The following is a 22,355-nucleotide window of genomic DNA, read 5'->3' as shown; positions in this document are numbered from 1 at the left end:
AGCATCTTTTGCTGGCACAAGACAAAGGCAAAATAGTACCTGAAATGCCGTGCTGAGGTCGCTTGCAATTTTTTGTACGCTACAGAAGTATTAATTAGCCAGCTGCATAGGATCTGAATGGAGAATAATTATTGCTGCATCTTCATTTTCTGAAGGACTAAATTCTTTCTTCCAAAGAAAAATACATTTTGTGTAATTGCTAGCCCTTTTTCCATGTTTTTTTACAGGGGTTCAAAATATTTTTTAAAAAACGTGCATTTTTAGAATAACTATAATATTTATCCAATCAAAGAAGAGGAATATGCCTGAAAGCACATAGAAATTAGAAAAAATCTGGAACTGTGCTATCGCTGAAACTAAAAACAAGGCAGACACCTAAAATTGCCAGCTATTAGGAAGTCAATGGAGGTCTGCTACAGACTGGAGGTGAAGCCTCAGTGCACGGGGCTACATCAGTGAAATTGAGCAGAGGAGCGCAGCAAGCATCTGCCCCAGGAAGCACCCCAAGCAAGCAGGATCAGATACATACCAAGACATGCTCATTCCAGAGCAAAATAATAGTTTTTAGTTTGTACTATTTCCCTTCGAGCAAGAACACACACTTGCAGCATTCCTTACAAGATCCAGCAGCAGCGCTTCTGCCCAGCCCCATTAACTGTGTACTCCGACGCAACAGTCACACAGGGAGACAGCGCAATTGTAACACCAAATGGTAGTCTTGGAGAGATCCATTTTCTTTTAAAATGCCATCTCATTAGTTTTACAGATATAGCTGACTTAAATCTGATCGCTGGGTGCAGACCAAAAAAGTTGGTGAGATGTGAACGCTTTAGTATTTTAATTAAGAAATATATAGATATATATTTTAAAAGCTGTTGATTATTCCAGCTATAATTTTTTCCACATGCTTGTATGTTTTAGGGAGTGGAATGAGTCTGCTACACTGGTGTCAGATGTACTTAGGCAGAAGTTTATATAATGATTTGTAGTCAACCTTTGAATTCCACTTGTTTCCAGTAAGTGATTGTGTATATTTACTACTTCATGGTTCCTTCAAAGTCGTCTGGCAGGGAATAATACACACTTGGTTTTCCTGGTGTCAGTCAAAGCAGAAAGGCTATACCTGCTTACCACTTTTGACACCTTTTCTTGGTAAAAAGAATGATTGCTGGTCTTCTCCTTTCTTTTTAGTTGATATTTAGAGGGATGGGGAAGAGGTGTCGAGACAGTGAGAGGGAAGGTTTGCGTGTGCACATGCATGCACAGATCTAAGAGCACAAACGTGATCACAGATGGCCATGGAGCACTAATGTTGTAATTCACTGGCTTACTGGCAATTACTGAATTTGACTTTTCTTCTTACTGTATTCCAAGAAAATGTAAGGATCTGCCACTTCTATTTTTCTGTATCAGTTGTATAAAAGGGTTTTTTTGGTGGTAACTGAAATGAAGCTACAAGACAGCTTTTGAAGAGGTGTAGTCAAGGCAGTTAACAAAGAAACCCTGATATGCGGACTAGGCTCATTATTTACGTAATTTTCTTTCTCCTCTGATTTTATAATTACTTTAATTATATCATAGCTTTTACACTCTACCAATCTAGCAGTTGGAATGGGAGATATTTGCTAAATAAAACCCATCACTGCTACAATGCAGATAGAGTATAAATCATCAGATGACAACTCCTATAATCATTACAGATAATAGACTTCGGCATCGGAGGGAGTGCTTGATAACCACCCTGACTTAATGATAAAAACAAACAGGACTTTAATGCTACAGGAAATTTGGCAGGAAAAGAAGCCTTCAAAAAAGTTCGCAATCAGTGCTTCTCAATACTCGTAAGTATCTCTCCAGTGTAAAGTCCTTCTTGAAGGATCCAAGATCAGATCCTTGGTCTTGTAATAGCAGATAAACCAATGCTTTCAGCCCATTGCTGAATTTAACAAAAGAGACAGTTTGTGCTCAGTTCCATAGAGATTAATCACTCTGTTTAATAGTGTCAGTCCTGTCTGCTTGAACATGGAAATAACACCAGGGCAAGTACCCAGGCTTAGGTGGTTCAATGATGGGATAACACAGCAAGTTCATTCAGCCAAAGCCTGCACCAGCCCTGACCTCTCACCATGTCAAAGGCTGCACTAATTGGGGTTCTTTGACCTTGTTTTTTAAAACAGCTGTTTCTGCAATACCACAAAGTTTCAGTTTCTCCCAAAACACAGGAAAAGGGAGAGAATGGGAAATAAAGGGCAGCTAAATGAAGAACAAATGGAAAAAGAATATCCCATTATATGAAAAAGGTGAGGATGGATTGAGGAGTCACCGTAAAATCACTATGATGGCTTTTCTCTCTGGTGCTCTCTACAGATGGATTTGCAATTATTGGCAGTCTCTCTCTCTCTCTTTTCTTTTCTTAGATGTAGCTTTCAAAAGCGATTAGTGAGTTTGAGTGTTGATCTTAAGGCACTTTAACAAAGGTTGACTGTCAGAAAGCAGACAGTTGTCTGAAAATCAGCATACTTTCAAATGTCTGAAGCTAAATACTTGTGAGTAAGGGTGCCTGCATCTTATATTCTTATTTGTTTAGAGCAGTTATGTTGATATTAAATGCATTATTTTTTTCTCTGTGCAACTTGATGAGGGACTTCAGGCCTAATGTTCATTTTGCATAAAGCAAGACTGAGAAGAAAGGAATTACTTCTTCATTTCCTAGCTTGGAAATGATGAAGATCTTAATATTCAATAGATCTGAGTGCTCAGAGGTGGAGCTGGACTAACTATAGGCCTGACCGCTTCTTTCCATTACAAAAACCTTGTTCTCAGTTGCTTGCCAAATATTAACAAATTGTGCTGAAATTTTCCATGACAGGTGTCAGCCTCACCCTGGATTTTTGGGGACAATTTCAACTGCGTCCTTCACACACCAACGGCAGCATTCTTGTGGAAAAAATGTCTTCATATGGTTAAAGACTGTATCACTTCACTGTGATACACAGGCTCACATAAGAGGTAAATTAAAACTACATGACAATTTTCATTTTGGAAAGTCCTAAGTTTTGAGTGATTAACCTTAGAATTTTAATATTCACTGAAGCTAGGGATTTTTGGGGGAAGTGGATGAGAAACACAACAACAAAATCTGCCTTGTAATAATACCATGTAACCATGAGATAAATAGATTCAATTTGCTTTTATGGTTTATAGTACCAAAACAGATTAAAGTGTTTTAAAGTAGTATTTAATTATTTCAGTTTTTCCTATGCCTTATTCAGAGTTCAACTGATTTTTGGAGGACTTCAATGAGTTACAATAATACAGAGTTATAGTCATACCATCTCTCAAGGTTCACTTTAATGGTGATGATTATGACTTTATAAACACCTTTTTCTCTCTAATTTGACAACATTCTTTTTACTTTAAATTACTTATATGCCCTGATGTGGTTCTTGTTTAGGAATTCTCTAAAAAAATTATTGAAAAATTCACAGAAACAACCAACTTGAAAACCAAAAAGAATTCTTACAAGATACAAGTAGTGGTTTGAAAACATGTGTTTCAACTTCCAATTGTTGACTTAAGCTTAGGGCATAATTTACTAATATAGTTTCCTTTACACTATTCTAAGAAACCATAGAGCTGATGGAACGTGCAGCTAATTTCTCTCTCCACCTATACTTCACAAAGCACTACACAAACATATCGCTGTCTTAAAGACATACAGAGTAAGACACTTCCTCCTACTGTCCACATGCTTCAGCACTCCTTTGAGATCACCCTATGTTTTTTCATCTTTTGCTTTTATTTACTGTTGAAAAGAAGTATTTAGGATGAGGAGTATACCTTTTGGCTGCCACACATCAAAAGTTTGAAGGTCTTTTCTTGAACAGGGCATCCTTAAATTCTTTTTAGAAAAACTCCCTAAAATCTCTCTCTTAAAATAGCCATCATATCTTGCTGTCCCTAATGGAACTGCTGGTACTCCAAAGCTGGGCACTGTACTCCTTTGTTCACAAATCAAAGTCAAGTTTCCTTCAGGAAAAAAAAGGTAGTGCCCCATGTCCTTGCAAGGACTACCTATTATATCTATAGTGAGCATGCCAAATTAAAATCAATTTCAAGACTGGAACTGGAACTAGGACTTCCATATAGCACCACTCACTGCTTACTTGTGAAGCAACATGTACATATCTATTTACTGCCACCTCTCAAGTATAGAGTCAGTTCTTAGTTGCAGAATATATGCACACAAATACCTCTGTGTGTAAACTACCCATCTTGTAGCCTGTGATGGCCATGTCCCAGATGATTAGCATTATTTTTCTTTCTTTTCTCTTCATTTTTTTCCTTTTTCTTATTACAGGATAATACTCACAATAAAACTCAAGAATAAGGCAATACTGACCTCTATCAATGACACATTTTAGAACGCTTGAGTTTTAGCTGGTTCAGGCAGAATTGATAGCAGAGATTAGAACCAAAGGTAAAACACAGCAAGACAATTAGAATAAAAAGCAACAGCTTTTCTGTCGAGCTTAAATCAGGGAGAATAGCAGCAAAGCTCCTTTAGACTGTGGTCATAACCACTGTGACGTGAGTTGAACGCAGAGACTGTTCGAGCTTGTACTTGACATAACTAGTTCCTGTTTGACCTAAGGAAAAAAGCATAATTGCAGCAGACCCAAACAGCAGCAGCAGCAGCAGCGGGGCAGCCAGCAGTGACATTCCACCCCGTAGGAAACAGAAGCCTTATAGAGCACTCACTTTCCCAGGAAGTCCCACACAAACCCCCCTACGTGTTGCGGTGCAGGGACCGACACCTGGTAGGGAGGGTGCAATTTGCGGGAGGCGTGCTTTCTGAGAAAAGGCATAGTCAAGAAAACCCCCGCACGTACAAAACAAAACAACTCGTGGAACCAGGACGTGACAGTATAAATGGAAAGAAAAAGCGAGGAAGGAAACAAAAAACACAAAATGAAAAGTTACAGAGAGACAGGAGATTGTGGAATGGCAATACAAATAGCAAACAGTTAGTTATAAAGAAAGTGAGTAATCAGACAGCTACAAAACCCTCTACACCACCACAATCCGGGGACAGAAACAAAACTTATCGGGCTCGTCACCCAGAAAAGAAATGTGAACTTATGGCCCACCTTCCCATAAGAAAAAGCAAAATCCTGCCCACACGGAATATAAATTAACGAGGTTTTGCTTTCAATCTCATGTTGACTCTAGAGTACTTTTCAAACTTTTGCATAGCATGCACCATATTTAAGACACTGCTCTTGGATATCTTTCCTCCCATTCACAGCTGAAAAACAATGTCCCCCACCCAGTAGTCGCAACAGTTACCGAAGAGTGGAAGCATTTCTTTCTTTAATTTGAAGTGAAGGCAGTTTTGGCATCATTGAAAAGGCTTAAGAGAACAGTTTTCTGCTTTTCATTTCATCTGCCTCTCCTCCTATCTTTTCTCCTCTTTCCTTTATTCATACCTCCCTAATAGGTGACTCATTTCTTCTCTTCTATGGATGAAACCGTGTTACCATTTCTCTTCTCCTGACGACGTATGGTCTAGTTGTCACATATAACTGGCGTAAGGAAAAACTCCAGGGAGAGGCTCCCTCTTTTGAAAAATCCCATTTTTGTTAGTACGGTTATTCTCTGAATGTGACTTATTTCTTCTCATCTTACTCTACATGGAATAGTAATGGTTCCTGATAGGCACAGCAATATTAACTTTTTTGCTTGCTGACAAATGCTACTGCAGGCACTAGGGTTCTTCTTTGCGCAGCAGAGTTTGAACAGCTGTAGAAGCATTAGAAGTCAAGATAATTTCTAGCATGGACCACAGTTTAGGAAGGACTTTTACAAGGCAAAATGATCTATTCTTTTCAGGAAACTCAGACTCCAGCTCTAAAACATCCATGTAACATGCCCAGATATATCAGTTCAGCCATGAAAGAATACTTTATAAACAAGCATAGTAGATAAAACCAGGACCAACCTATACATTTAATAGGTATGTTAAAATCTCTCCTTTGTGTAAAAACTCACAAGGAGAAAGCAAGCTTCCAGAGAACAGGGGCTTGAGGCAGCAGCTGAAAACAACTAAGGCCAAGTAAAAATTTCAACAATTATCCAGAAAAAGAGAAATTACTAGTCAAAACCTCACTACAAAGTATCTGAAACCTTGTATCTTTTTCTCCAGTACTGTGATTATATTATAGTTTCACCTGAAAAATCATTTCAGGTGTTGATACTTCACTAATTCACCACACTAACAGTATGCACCTTAGGTGTCTAGATCTTGAAGACCTTTCCCATTTTCACTTACAGCGATTAGGCAACATGAATATTCTTAGCTTGGTTTACACAGCTGCTGGCAATCACATGATAACAAAAGTAGTCTTTTCTGACACAGCTGAAATACCTATTCTAATTACTAGAAATAAAAGATGACATATTCTGTTTTATCTCAGTACTAGTAGAAAAGATGACAAGTTAAAAGAGAAGAGGACCACTCTATTTTTTTTATAAAAGTGAAGATCAGGTGGTAAGAAGGATTGAGAGCACTGAGTAGTCAAAGTATTCACCAAATTGTTAGGGAATGATGTCCAGCCATTTGGGGATTTTTTGCTTTCGTTGATATAGCAAGAGTTTGGTCTGTGACTGAAAGAGCAAGAAACTACCACTGTAACACGAAAAAGAGTAACTGTTTTGCAGATCTCTGGAACTGCATCTTTTCAAAGAGAAAGTTCCGTTACAACTCTCTGAAGGCTGTGTGCCAATGCTCTTATCTGTAAAAGAGGAGGCCCAGCTTCATTTCTCTTCTTTGTTATTTTTGCTTTGTAGACTATAAATTCTTTTGATTATAGGCCACTTATATGTATTTACTCAGTGTTTGACACTGCAGGTCCCAATCTTGATTACAGTTTCTGAATGCTAATATAATTTAAAAAATCAGACTTGCATTAAAAGCTTCCATAAGAAAATTCTCTTCCTGACATTCCAATCTCCTCTAGGAGTCAGGTTGAGGAATGATGAATATTTTTGCTTTTCCTAAACAGTAATTACTTCTGCACCCAGAAAAAATTAAGGCACTGTGAACATATTTCTTCCCCATACCTTACGTCTATTAGAAGTTTGTTACTTACACCCTGATTCCTAGTCAGCTTGCATGCCCTAAGATGATGACATGGTGATCCTCACACCCAAGATGGGCACCTCTAAGAGAATGAAAAAAATCACACAGACAAATATGACTTGTAACTGCTATTTAGTTTTTCATGTCTATACTTAATGCACCTGCTCTATCAACTTATTGCCTGAATGTTCTGCTGAATACATCATGTATCAATGGGCTGAAAGTTCTATCACTTAGAAAAAAAGGGAAGATCATTAAAAAGGACACATTCTCACTTTTGGGTGTTAAAGCTTACACCGCAGATATGGAGAATTTTGGTTAAATGAAGTAACAACTTCAAGAAAACTAACAGGATGCTGCTTATAATCACAAAGACAGAAGAAACCCAGCTGACAAGTTGAACTGTTTCAGAGCTCTGTCACTTTTAAGTAAGCAAGAATGGACTTCTTAGAAGAGAGTTTTTCAAATCAGTAACTGTTGCCATCACACAGACTGGAACGTCCTTTAGTCATTTCCTCTAATCCTCCTGACACTAAATGCAGAGCAGTTAAATAGTGATAGGATAGAAATTAGAAAGACTGTCTGGCACAAGGCAAATGAGAATAATCAAACTTCCATTTTGCTGTTCCACGTTAACGATTCTTCATTGCGAATCATAAAGTAAACAAAGAACCCCAAACAGGTATTATTGCCTAGAAACTCCCTCTTGGCCCACTGTGAGCTGAGAAAATGATAGAAAACAGAACCTGCTTTAGGTCTTTCCCAAGATTGACCATTTATAATTGTGATATAAATGTCATGGAATCATAATAAATTATAATTTTTGTTTGGGACACTAAAGTCTAAAAAAAAAAATCTGAGCACCCTGGCTCCAACAGAAAGATGGAAAATACTGAAAAGTGCTGAATGACATTTCATTTGAAAAAAAGCAAATCTGTTTGTTTGGCTTCACATGAGCCGAAGTTTACCTGTGTCCCTACCAGTACAAAGAGTTTCAATGCCACTTGTCCGAAGAACCTGAGGAACTAGTATCACAAGCGCTTAAAAGTCATTTTTCTTATTTGTTTTTTTTGGAGTACCATGCCTCAGGAATTTATTAAATCATAAGACCAAACAGTTCTCCAAACACACCACAGCATCATCAACTTTTCCTACCATCTCCATTCCTGTACAGCTCTATCTATCCTTCTAGTTCTATTTGTATCAGCCCTACTTTCGAGTAGCCAGGTAACGAAAGCACAGAGTAAGACACCTTTTCGCTTACAATGCAACAAAAAAAAAAAGCAGAAAAACTACAAACATACCTTCCCAAAATAGGCACTCTAAGGTTTTTAAGACAAGAAAAACGGGCTAAGTGATTGCTAACTTCAATCATCTCTTTTGCTCCTCTAGAACTTTATACCATTCTCACCTCTCCAGTTCTGCTATTTTCTTATCCTTATCATTCTTCTCATTTTCCATCTCTTTCAAGATTTCCAGAAGACGATCCACTTCAGCTTGAGCCTTGCTAGATTCTTCCCGATACCGTGTTACCTCCCTTTCCAGCTGCTGCATACGATCACTCAGCTCTGGGCTGGCCCTAGCCTCCAGCGTTGCCTCATGAGCCTGTAAGAAAAAGGTTCAAGAAAAAGCACTTCATTCACACCTATGTATTTTACAGATACTATGATGACTGCAAAACACTATCTAGATACCTGTTTCAAAATGGCAAGATTAATTATTACACAGAAATAAATATACAATGCGTATGCTACTTTTGAGTATGGGGAAATACTTTTTAGGAAAAGAAAAACTCAGAAACAAATGTAATTTTTTTAATTCAGTCTAAAAAAATATTTAAGTGATTTTTTGATCTGAAACAGAATCAACATAAGAAAGAAAAATATGAAGAAGTTAAACTCCTCTGAAAGGAAATAAGTGTGAGTGGGTATAAAAATTCCTAACATACACTTCTAAAACAGTGATATGATTGCAGAATTAGTTATCTGAGGTATTTTTAACCTAGATAATCTAGAAAAGCAAATCACAGGTTCATAGCCTTATAACTACATCGGTATGCAAAGTGTCAGATAGATTTGCACAGATGGTGCTGAGATACTGAAGTCCTTGCTAGTTATCTGAGCCGTAAAGACTAGGGCTAGGATGAGTATGGCTATCTGCTGAAAATATCTTCACCTAGTTATCTAGGAAATATGTTTTTTTAAAATCGGGCTATGAGGACAAAAAGCATCAGAGGATTGAGGATAAAATCACCCTAATTAAGAGCTTTTTTAATTTTATTTTTTTAAATGGCTTGGTTTATTAATTTCTTAGTAAAATCAATTCAACGGTTCCCAAGCATATTACAGACAAAGAAAAGTCAGTATTTATGCTGCAGTTTAAACCAGCAGACTAAGAGCTATCTTTTCATCCCCGCCCCTCTGCTCTTGGATCTTGAACTGCTATTTTATATCAATTAAAGCTATTTCAGAACTGCTCAAATTTGCTTCAGTGAAAAACAAGTTTGGTGGACCTGTTCTGCTGACCAAGATTGCCTTCAAACTCAAGGCCTTTCTCTTCTCTGAAACAAAGCTACAACAGAAAGTAAGACCACAGACTTTTTGCCCCGCTGTGTGCAGCTGTGGAAAGTTGTTTTACAAGCTGCCAATGTTCTGCTCCAAAGCACAGTAAGTCTAAATCCAATAGTATAGGACTCTGTTGCTGTTAAAGGTAATTAAAAAAATTAAAAGACAGAACCGCAGCAGCATAAACCTCAGGATTAGAAACTGCTGCTTCCAGAGAACCAAATAACAGCAAAAACACACATGGCTAAATCTGTTTAGTTATTCAGCATATGAGACTGGAGGAAAATATTCGTTCATTGACCCCAACATTTTTCCCTTGAAGTCTCTTGCTTTTAATTAGCTCCGTTAAAGCCAAGGCCACATTCTAGTGAAATTCAGGAGAATCTCAGGGCAGAATATTCTAGGATGAAGGCAGCCTTGATGCCTGTCTGTAATGGGACTATGATCTTGGGATGGATCTGGGTTGTCCAAATACTGGAACACTTCGTATACCAGGGCCTTGGCCTTGTAGCAGGCTGCCTTAGGGTGAATGCTAAACTGTTTTGGGGGGTTTTTGTTTGGTTTTTTTTAAGCAGGGATTCCAGAAATCTGGATAACCTGCCCAGTATTTTATCCTAGAATAAAATGCCTGGCAATCCCCAGGCAGATCTCAGCAGGACTGCCCAACAACCATAGATCCTGAAGAACAGAACCCTTTCCTGAGGCAATGCGTTTAGGAAGATTTAAAGGGCTCCCCACTTCTAAGAGACTTTCAAGTCAAACCCTGCCACTCCTCTGTCACTGAGCTGTAAGTCTGAAAATCCTGCTTCTGAGCTTATGACTGAGACCCAGCTCCAAGCGCAGCCTTTGGTGAGCCTGGAAGCTTTGAGAAACCTTTTGGAGTCAGGGCTGCCTACGCTTCCAGTTTCCTTAAGGCCCCATAAGCACGTCGAATTGTAAGCTCTTGGAAAGGACTCTTCAAGGCAAGTGGAAGCTTAAATAACGTGTTGCCAAGATGACGCAGACTCCAGGAGGACATCGCAGCAGCGAGACTGATAAGCGCGTCGGCTCCACGAACAGCCGCTGCATGAACGTTCCCATCAGGGAACGTCTGCTTTGGAAGGAGAGTGTTCTGGGTCTTCCTGAAACGCCTTACTGGGATTTCCAGGCTGCAGGAAACCTGAAATACTTAATTTTATTTTCTTTTCAGCTATGCTTAAATTTCAAACAAAAACTCCATCTTTCCCTCCCAAATACTGTTTTGCAGGAACTGGGAATACTGTTTTTGGGGGGCATCTATAAATCTACTGGGGGACATCTATATTCTCCTCAGAGACACTATATATAAAATTAAGTCTGGTTTTCACCAGAGGCAGAGCCTGAATTCTTCTGTACCAAATTTAGGTACGTTTCCAACATCTCAAATTGTTTGATTTAACAAATACCCCTCAGGCTCTTTAAAGTCATCCAAAATACATAATCAGATAATCAAGAAACTTTTTTTAAAAAAAGCAAAGCTAGGCTGGTAGCCTGGATTACTAAACTCTCTAATTCAAAGTAAGTTATAAGACCTAATGCAATTCTACTGTCAGGACAGTCCTGATTTATATTACTTTGTGCTAATAAAAGCATCTCCACAACGACCCAAGAGACACTACTGAGAAGGGGAAATCAATTTTCTTTTTTAGAAAATTATCCAACAAGTCAGTGTGTCTGGTTCTTATAGAACGAAAGGGCTATTTACACGACATAAATTATTAGTTAAGACACGTAACACATGTTATTTGTATATAATGCACATAAGTATGGATACTTTCACCTAACACAAAGCGAACGTTATGTGATATGGTGTAAACTGGAGACCACTTCCTGAGTTGTGAATTACTGACTGAGTGACTTCGGTCCATTTTGTGGGTTATATACAAAATACGTGTTACATGACCATATCTAAAATCCTACTGGATTCATTTATTGTATAGGAGAGAAAACCAATGCATTTAGAGGTTTCCCACAAACTCACATCAAGATCTGGAACAGATGAAATTGGCTACCTTCCCAATGCAACATTGTGCGAAATAATTCAGCAGTATTTTTTTTTAACCAAAAAGAAAGTTAAATACAAATAACAAATCCCTATATTCACAGTAAACAAAAAAAAAGCCACATACAACTTCCCCCACCCACCAAAGGTGTACAAAAATTCCAAAATAAGGCAGTAATTTAAATTTCAAAACAGAACGCACATACAAAGTGACAAATGCACTAAACCAGTTTCTGCTGTATTAAGAGACTATGAGAAGTATGTGTCGATAGGTTCAACTTTCACCTCTGCCTGAGACAGTATTCCTAAATTTGAAAGCTCTTAATATAGTTACAAAGAAATATGGAAATATATAAAAGTATGATAAAAAATTAAATAAATTGAAAAAGCAGCTTGCTTAGGGTGAAGGGAACATTGCACTTTCTCCTCTGAGAAATGAGACACAAGAAAAGGTATGTCTACATGGGCCATTGAGTTTACTTGATTATAGGCTATTTTAAACCTCTTAACTGTTACTGCTGACCCTGTCATTAGCTCTCTATGTCCATTCCAGTGTAGAGTCAAACAGGTGAATTTAAGTTACTTTCGAGAGCACAACCAAGCTAGCATGTTTGATCTGTATGAGAAACACAGTCACATTTTAGCTAGAAAGCAGCACCTTCTTAAGATATATTCTTATTAGCAAAGCTCATCTGATCAGTATTAATCTTTGCCAGTGTGAATTTAATTTCAAATTCTAAGTGGTTCAGGACTGAGAATAGTTTAAGCTTACTACTCTGGATATGCTCTCAAAGTTCTTAGGAGGGACTATAAACTAAGAGGTGGTTTAACAGTTTTCTGCTTTTCTGCTCTTAGCCATCATTTCCCATCTGGAACGTGGTAAGTGATGGGGTGAGTACTTCAGGTACCTAAACAATAAAAGAAAGAGGGATTGTTTCTCAAATCAATGTACTATGACTTCTATTGCTTCCACAGAAAATCATCTGACAAAGCCAACTTCTACAACTAAAACAAAGATGACCAATGTTTCACAGAAATAACCACCATTTACAGATGGAAAGGGGAAGATGACAAAACACATTTAAAAGAATTTTCTAAGTTGATATTTCTCATGCCAAAAAAGTCTTTACTAAGAGGAAAGGTAATCTTACACAGCCTAAAGTGAGCCAGAGGCAGGGAAGAAAACAATAGCACAGATCTAATTTAAAAGCCCTAAAATGTAAGCAAAAATTCCAAACATTATGACTAACATTCCAAATCAATATTCCTAAAAGATTATCTAAATCAAACAGCAAATAATTCACAGCAAACACTTTCTACTTTTACCTATGAATTGAGACAGCAAATTCAGTTTAACATTTCATGTACAAATGTTGCCAAGAACTTTTGGCCACAAAACAGAAGTTCCCAAGAATCTGTAATCCCATTTTAATCCACCTCCTACCTCCAAGTGTGCCTCACATCTCCTAAAAATAGTAAATGCACACACAAATACAAAAATATATTATGACTATTTACTGCAAAAGACAAATATAATAATTTTCTTTATTTTTCCGATTGTGAAGGCAGCAATTCAAGTGATAAGTGTGTGTGCTGCCTTCTATCGTGTCTTTATTAGTTTCAACAAAATTATAAATTTGAAAAACAACCTGACTTGTTCCTCCTTTAGTTCCAATGCTCTAAAAACCAGATACTATAAAAGCTTTTCAGAAAGGCTGTACTGGAAGTCAGAGGCTCAGAAAATTCTCTGATATACTATATACCAGAAAAACTTGAGTCTGTCACAAAGAGTTGTTTGTTATCCTATTATTGACAAAATCTTTGAAATGGTTAGTCTCTGTTAATGTGACTGTACATTTTTGACACTGAATCAGCAAGTATTCGGTTGGAATCATTTAATAAAGAAGGCTGAATGTCTAAATAACAGAAAGATGCCTTGAGAAATGCCATTACTGAAAAAAACGATCTCTTCAGAAAGCTGAGTTCCCATAGTCATTATTTAAGATTAACAATTGGCTTTCATTGGACATTTACAGCAACACAAAATGTGTACAAAGACAGAAGGGAAATGCCTTGAGGATGGCTGTCTTCGTAAGCGTAATTCAGCCCCCTTATCCACACCTCCTCTCAACCAGGCTTTACTCACCTGACCGCAGGCTACTGTGTGACGGAAACAGCGCTTCATTCAATGCACAGAAGGGAATTACTCAAGCAATGAGCAGATATTCCATATTTGCTTTTTGATATTTGGTGTATGGCTCTAGGCCTCATTTACTCTAAATTACACAAATTACACACAACCCCCCCCCCCCCAATTTTCTTTCTATCATACTAATCATGACTGTAGGCTATTTCTTTGCAAACATTAACTAAATTCACTTCTCAGCACCACCAGTGGGAAATGTGGATGCGTTATTATACCTGTTGTGGAGGTGAAAAACTGAGATACAAATATATCCTGCTTTATTCTCTTAACGCTTTCCTACTATTAAAAAATAATTTTTCATCCAATTTCTCGAGATGATTAGAATCTTCATTATATAACTTTGGTTCATTCTTTGAGCATTTTTCACACAATACTGAAGACTGCAAGAGTCCAGCAGACAATTATTTACTTATAAAATATTATTAACAACTACCTCACAATGAAAAATGAGAAAGGCCACACAATGTTGCATAGACCATTTCCCAGGTTTCCGGGAGGCGTACAGTAGGTTTAATTTTTTAGGTATAAGAAAATCAGAGGGAAAACCCCTCCAACTTTCCACTGCGTGAGATGATGCTGACATTGTCATGAACCATCAACAGGACTGGAACTTTAAAAGCCACCACACAGCCTCTTGTATCTTATCCTCTATGTTGGCTATATCATACTGGGGAGTAAAACACACAGTTTGTTCCCATAGTTTGTATTGTCTGACTTCAGAGCAATGGGGAGGCTCAGAAATTTTCCATGCTATTAAAAGTTTCGTAGAGAATATGCTCTCTTGGGCACAAATTCTACTGCCTATTTGCACCGAGTACAATCTTTTTCTACTATATCTCATTTCCCCAACCTTTTATCAACATTATTTAGCCAGGTTCAAATTCCACTCCTCTTACCCAGGCAGATTTCAGTAATCTACCAGTTCACCTCATCCTTTCCCTACCACTTTTTTTCAGGTTCGGAAGCTTTTTTTGCACAGTTAGTTCTATCCAGCAGCACCTGTAGTCCCATGTCTTCTGCCCATATGCAACCCCCTCCTCATACCATGTCTTCCCCTAGTCCAGAGTTCAGAACAATTCTCCTGGTAATCCCATCTACTCATTACCCCAGGAAATTCCAATCTGTTTTTCTCCTCCCAGTGGCTAACTTTCAGTATCCGCTTCCAGTCCTAACAGACGATTTGTCCTGATCTGTTTTGCACACTGAGATACTGATTTTTGCTTCTGCTGTGTTTGTATCAATGAGCTGCTTGGAAACAGCATGGTATTTGGTGAAAAGTCTACCTAGCTGTACTGGGTTTGTGTGGCAAGGTTTTGGTAGCAGGGGGGCTGCAGGGATGGTTTCTGCAAGAAGATGCCAGAAGCTTCCTCCACGCCTGATAGAGCCAGTGCCAGCCGGCTCCAGGATGGACCCGCCACTGGCCAAGGCCAAGCCCATCAGCAATGGTGGCAGCACCTCTGGGACAACATATTTAAGAAGGCAAAAAACTGCTGTGCAACAGCAGCTGGTGGAGAGTGAGAATATGTGAGAGGAACAGCTCTGCAGACACCCAGGTCAGTGCAAAAGGAGGGAGAGGAGGTGCTCCAAGCACCAGAGCAGAGATTCCCCTGCAGCCCACGCTGAAGACCTCGGTGAGGCAGGCTGTCCCCCTGCAGCCCATGGAGCTCCACGGTGGAGCAGATACCCACCTGCAGCCCGGGGAGGACCCCACACCAGAGCAGGTGGATGCCCGAAGGAGGCTGTGACCCCATGGGAAGTCTGTGCTGGAGCAGGCTGCTGCAGGACCTGTGGACCCACGGGAGACCCAGGCTGGAGCAGTCTGTTCCTGAAGGACGGCACCCCGTGGCAGGGACCCAGGCTGGAGCAGTTCGTGAAGAACTGCAGCCTGTGGAGAACTGTCTCCCGTGGGAGGCACCCCACGCTGGAGCAGGGGAAGAGTGTGAGGAGGAAGGAGCGTCAGAGACAACGTGTGATGAACTGACCGCAACTCCCATTCCCGTCCCCCTGCGCCTCTGCCGGGGGAGGAGGTAGAGAAATTGTGAGTAAAGTTGAGCGTGGGAAGAAGGGAGGGGTGGGGGGAAGGTGTTTTTAAGATGTGGTTTTCTTTCTCATTACCCTACTCTGATTTGAATGGTAATAAAATAAATTCATTTTCCCACATTGAATGTGTTTTGCCTGTGTCAGTACCTGATCTCCCTGCCCTTATCTCGACCCATGAGTCTTTCATTGTATTTTCTCTCCTCTGTCAAGCTGAGAAGGGGAGCTGTAGAGCAGCTTTGGTGGGCACTTGGCATCCACCCAGGGTCAGCCCACCACATTAGAATTGCTGCTGCCTGCTCAAATGACGAGACCTAGAAGAGGCTGTGGCAATGGTGACAATGGGAAGGTCTTCCTCCCTCTCCAGGATGGGGTATAACCAGTGCAGGGGGAATCTTTGGGAAGGTTCATTGCTAAATCCCTCTACTGAGCATGTACAAACAGACAATGCATTTAAACTTTAGCCAATTTAGATAGATTTAAACAGGGGATTTAGATATAAACAAAAGTACCTGTTACAAGGACCAATTCTTTTAATAAAAAATTGCTAGTGTTAAAAAGCAATTAAACCCAACACATTTCTGTATTTTGTTCTTGAAAACAGTGAGCTGTTATGGCTGAGAGTTTCTTTCAAAAAGACACAAAACCAAACAAAATCTCAGACTGAATTAAACAATGTAAAAACTTCAGCTAAAAGATTTAAGAGGTTTTGCAAAACCTTAAACAATTGATAAAAGAATCTATTTAATAGGATGCATTAAACAATTTTGATAACAGTCTGTACCAGTGTCGTCTACAGGATAGGAGGCTGGCAAATGATTTTAAAGGGGAGGAATGTATCAATTTACCAGAAAAATCTTGAGTCGGCTTTTCATACCGGAACACACAATACCTCTGGGGAAAAAATATTCTGTCATGAAATACTAAATAATGAAATCCTTCAAATGCCACATCAACTAATATTATATCATGATATTCGTTTTTTCTAATCTTTGTGCACCAAATACCTTGGAATATTTATTAATGTCTGGTTTTACATATAATAAAAAACTCAAAATGCACTGTAGGGGTTTTCGTGCCCTAGTTGACTATTCATTGTTATTTTGATAGTCAGAAACAAAATACTTTTGCCTATTGCACATACGACTCTTTTCTCAAATCTAGTCCCATAAATGCATTTTATTATCCACTCTACTAAAACAATTTTTAACACAGGATGTCACAAAAACTGAACTATAAAAGCACCAAGAATTCTCTGACCATCAGACAATGATTGTCAGGATAGACAGCTACATTTATTCTGAACATGATCAAGAGTATCACAGATACGAGCCTTGTGAAAGTTTTGTAGAACGATTTTTTATGTGTACAGTCACAAAAGAAATCTCTGATGAAAAACACCTTGGATTACGTAATTTACGGTGTCAAGATATTATTATACAAACACTCCTTGAAAGGAGTGCTCTTTGACATCAAACAGAAGGCTGGTAATAGGATCCAAAATTAAACTGACATAGTACCAGTGAGCTTAATGGTTACACAAGTCTTTAAGCAATCTTTTACTTGCCGTAACTTAATTATTATTTCTAGTGTGCTGCTGTACATGGTGTTACAGAATACTTTCACGCAAGAAGCTTGATTTGCACGGAAATTCTACATTCTTGCTCTGAAAATGCATGGACAATGGAGGTGGAAGAAAAGCTACAGGACACTGCAAGCAACTGCAGCAAATGGAAACAAAAACATTGGCACAATATTAAGCTGTCCAAACAAAAATGAAGTTAGACCAATACAGCCAAAAAGTAAAAGCATCTTAGAAGGCTTTTTCGAGCATGACTGGTCAGACATACCATAGCGTTTTGTTTGTATCCATACCATCTATACCCACTACTCAAGTAATTCACCAATACACTCTGTGTTGGCCCAAATACAAAAGCACGGGTGAATACACATGCAACACAGAAAATTAAATGGGGTTGGCAATAGCCTCTCAGTTTGCCACGGAACTTACTGACTTGGATGGATGACTCAATAAAACTTCAGGATGCTAAAGGGAGAAAGAAGATAGGAAAAGATGGGGAAAATTTGGATAGGAATAGTGTGAGAGAGAAAAAGAAAAGATGCAACAAGAAAAGAATTTAAAGCAATAGCTGCAACACTAATTTGCTAAGATGACAGAATCTTAATTTGTGGTATTAGCATGCATTACTAACCAGCTTTTGAAACATGAGAAACACAGAGAGTTACCCCTGTGCAAGTTCCAAACTTGATCTTGATTTATCAGTTTAACATCTCTGTCTAGTCCTCAAACACTTAATGTAGTCCTGCATGTGGGTTTACAAGTGACAGTTTTACAGGTTGAGCAGGACTTGAATTTCTAGTGCTTCACTTATATCAATTACAAGACAGCTAAATGGTTTAGAAAACTAATGCAGTAACTGACACTATCTGAATGCTGAACACAATTGCAGGCGTTTTACTTTTATTTTATCAAGACATCCTGATTTCCCTGGTAGCCTTTTTCTTTCTAGATTGCTACGCTGAATACATAATTTATCATCCCTGCTTTGAAAAAATAAATCATCATCTGAGGACAAAAACCAGTATTTTTTTCTCATCTACCAATATTATCAGTAATATTTTTAGTTGTGGCAGGAAATCCATGTTCAAAAAAAAAAAAAGCACACAAGAGTCTGTATTAGACTAACCAAGCTAAATCTTGAGAAACACAGAATTTGGGTCAACACTTCATTCAGTCATTTTTTCCTGTCTTTTGAAAGATACTATCCTCCCGAACTTGAAGGAAGGACACCACAGGAGAAAAAAAAAAAACAAAAAAAACATCCTCTGAGTGAGCCTGTTGAATCTAGAGGTATTTTCCTGGCAGGGAATCACTGCTAACATGCTCTGATGAAAAGTTCCTAGAACTGCACCAAAGGGAAGTTTGTTAACATATGCGTTTGGATTCTTTCTTTTCTCCAACCTTGATCCCTTTCAAATAAGGAAAATATCTATAGGGAGAAAAACTATCCCCCAGAAATGAAGACAGACAAAAATCCGCTCATCTTTGCTGGAACATATTCTAGAATTAGTTGGTCTCTCCCAGATTAGAAAAACAAAATGAAACAAAGCATATCGGCTGGGAAAGACAAGACAGAAAACGCTAGGAAAAGAGTATTGTGAAGAAAAACAACCAGAAGGAGACTTTTTCACTATAAAGCTATTACATTAAAAGAGAAGTTTGAAAAAACAGTTTCCTAAGGAAAAAAAAAAAACCCACACAGCAAAAACCACTTCACAGAAAAACAGGGAGAGAATCCCCTGTGTGTGATTTCTCTCTAATGATTCCATCTCAGCAAAAACGGAGACTATTTAAGGCAGAACACTAGGCCATGTAAACTCAACAGGGATTTATGGCTTCCTTTCAGCATTCAGAATCTCCCATAGTATCCCTGCTGGCAGCAGGCTGACAACCAAGCGCAGAAGCAATGACAGTAGCATAATTAGAACATTAACCGCACAGATTTGCATAACCATAGTATCATTATTAGAAAAACCCAATCCTGAACGTGAAAAACACTGCAGTTCTATTTACTAAGGCATGGATCAATACAAAACAGTCATTAGTAAGACGAGGAATAGTAACAATGAGAATTGGACACCTAGTCAGACAACGGAGACCGCTTACATGGAAAGAAAAATAGTATCTGCAACTTTTCAGCACCCCTGCACTCCACTTGGTTCATAATATTTCATTTTAGTGTAAAGTTAAATACCTTTTACAGAAAAAGTGATAGCTTGCACTGTTCATGATTTCTCAAAGGCTCACTGTTTAGAGACTAGCAAGAGTTTTTTTCCAAGGACTGCCCAAATCTTTTTTATCTAATGGCTTAACAGTAGTCCAATTCAGTCTCTTCTGTCAGCTTCCTAACTTCTAAGGCTAATAGATTTAACTGAAAGTACTCACACTGTTCAGTGGAAATAAGAGGCAAGGGAAACAAGATTGATGTTAGACACACCTCTGTTCAAACTGTAAGGGAAACAACCTAAGAGGAAAAGATTTTTGCCATTTGCTCTGAAGAGCTACACAAGAGGGTCCTTCCTGCATGTGTCTTATGCAAAACAGCACCAAGATAATGTAATAAAACTCAACACAATAAATCTCTATTTTGGTTTTAAACTGAATGTTCTTATGTAGCCATTAGTTTTAAGGTTAATTGTGACAGTTATTTGCAATGGTTAACAATGCAGATGTGTAAAACTGAGTTTTTAGAAGCTTTAAGTTGGAGCTGGATTACCTATCATAATTGTTTCAAGGATGACAAGGAACTAATCCACCTTGAAAATGTCTATAATGCATTTAAAGAGAGAAAGCCTTTTAAAAAATACATTTTTCTACTTTTCTGCAAGCAACAAAAAAAATTGGCACATTAAAAACAGCTGGAAAAAGGGTTATTAAGGAAATATCTAAACTTACTCATAAGTATAAAACATATTCAAATAGCTGCTAACAATATTTTCTTGAGTAAATAAGAGTAACCATGACTTAGTTCTAGAAAGCAGGGAGGATCTGTGGTAGAAGTGGGCTCTTTTGTACAGCTTAAGGAAAGCAAATGCACAGGTAATTACATTGAAGCTTACCTGGCTCCTAGAGCTTCAATTCCTTTATAAAAAGCTACTGTGGATTGACTACTTATCACCCAAAAAAATCTTTCAAGTGAATTTGAATTTTCCCTTGAATGAGAAGAATGCAGTAGCCCAACATGACACAGTATTTAGAAAAGGAACAAAGTATTGATGGTTTTGTCTCAGTAGGGTTTGAGAGAGTACTTTAGGGTGTCTGCACAGGAAACAATTGTCCAAATGCCTTAGTAAGCAATAATGCCTGAAGCAGTGGAGCAGATATCCACAGTATTATGGAAGGTCTTTATACTGCACATAGGTAATGGTAGGCTATCAATTTTCTTTGCTTGTAGAACTGAAATCACCCTGACTGGATGAGGTTAGGTAGCTTCTTTGGATGGGAAGATGCAAATCTATTTGTGTTTACAATACAATGAATTTATATTCATTATTTTTCTCAGATTCAAATTAAGAATACAGTTATTTGTCCCATAGCTATTCCGTATAGTTAATAATCTCTTCACACTTGAGCCATTTTCCCATTTTAACCCTCAGGAAATGGATCACAGGAGAATAATTCACCCTCTTAACTACTTCCTGAAAAAAAAAAGAGATCAGATTATAAAAATATATGGTGTTATGAACTGGCTCAGTCTCCTTATGTAATGTTCCTGGATGCCAGCTATTAAGTACAATCCTCTCTCAAATGGAATGAGCAGAGGTAAGCCTAAAGGAATTATAACACAGAGCTGTCATCACAGTGCAAATTAACTGCATGTTCACCTTTTAGTTAGCAGCGCTTCACCAGATTTGGTCGACCTCCACGCCCGCTTATACTACTGATATACTCACTGCTTATAGTGAGGAAAGCAATCTCAGGAAAGCAGTGAAAAGCAGTAGATTTACATATTCTAAATATACAGACACATTCCCTAAATAACTGAATTTCCACACCGCTTTTTCATAACCTAACTATTTGTTATGTGTCCTCCCAGTTAGTACCTTTTTTTTTTTTCAAAGTAATTGTCACAACGTTCTCCACTGCAGCTGTCTACCTACAAATTAATACTGTCATCCAATTGCTATAACAACCTCTAGCAAATCTTAGCTACAATATATTCCTCATCTCATTATCAGTAACACACTGACAAAGGGTGAAACTGCAATTCATGACAGAGAATTGAAGTGAAAGGGTCCTTAAAGACTTCTGAAATACTCATCCACTGTATGGTACACTGAAAACAGCCTGTGAGTCTGACTAAACGTGCACAACTACCTTTTCTTGCTATTGCACTCCGTTGGTGCTGAACAACAGAACTGTTTATTTTATGTAATAGAATTAAAAAGAAGGGCAAACAGGGGTCTAGATATGTGTATATGGAGTTTCAGTTACACAGAATTCTCAGGTGCATTAACACTCACCTTGCACCCACACAACAGAAATCCTAAACAAGTCTTAACTGATGACTCAAAATTTGATCTCATGTTCATTAGAGGAACCAGGACAGAGTTCCAAACTACAGCATGGGCACTCCTCCTTTTCCTGGGTAGATGTAAAGAACTAGTTAGCACTCCGCAATCCAAGACTTAATTTTCTTTTAAAAATTGTGTTGCCTTTTGTCTTCTTCTGATTTTATAAATAGAAGTGTTATCACTATTTTGGTTAGTATGTTTTGTGCTGCTTCATCATCTGCTCTTTTAAAACCAAAAAGTCAAAATCAAATCAACATTCCTCTAAACAGTGTAGTATTTATGCTACCCACA

General features: G+C 38.3%; 1 protein-coding gene across 2 annotated transcripts in view; it reads right to left on the bottom strand.

Annotated features, from left to right (window-relative positions):
* ERC1 (ELKS/RAB6-interacting/CAST family member 1) overlaps positions 1-22,355 on the bottom strand; it is a gene marked incomplete at its 5' end in the record, with an annotated part of 295,446 nt that overhangs the window by 166,666 nt on the left and 106,425 nt on the right. For both annotated transcript variants that reach the window (XM_082013315.1, XM_082013316.1), the window contains one exon: positions 8,553-8,746. In XM_082013315.1, coding sequence (XP_081869441.1) covers positions 8,553-8,746 — 194 coding nt within the window. The remainder of the gene's footprint in view (positions 1-8,552; positions 8,747-22,355) is intronic.

Source organism: Phaethon aethereus (assembly GCF_964289735.1).
Source record: "Phaethon aethereus genome assembly, chromosome: 1".
Taxonomy (NCBI): Eukaryota; Metazoa; Chordata; class Aves; order Phaethontiformes; family Phaethontidae; genus Phaethon; species Phaethon aethereus.
Note: the sequence above shows the minus strand (reverse complement) of the source record. Positions and strands in the feature narration are given on the sequence as shown.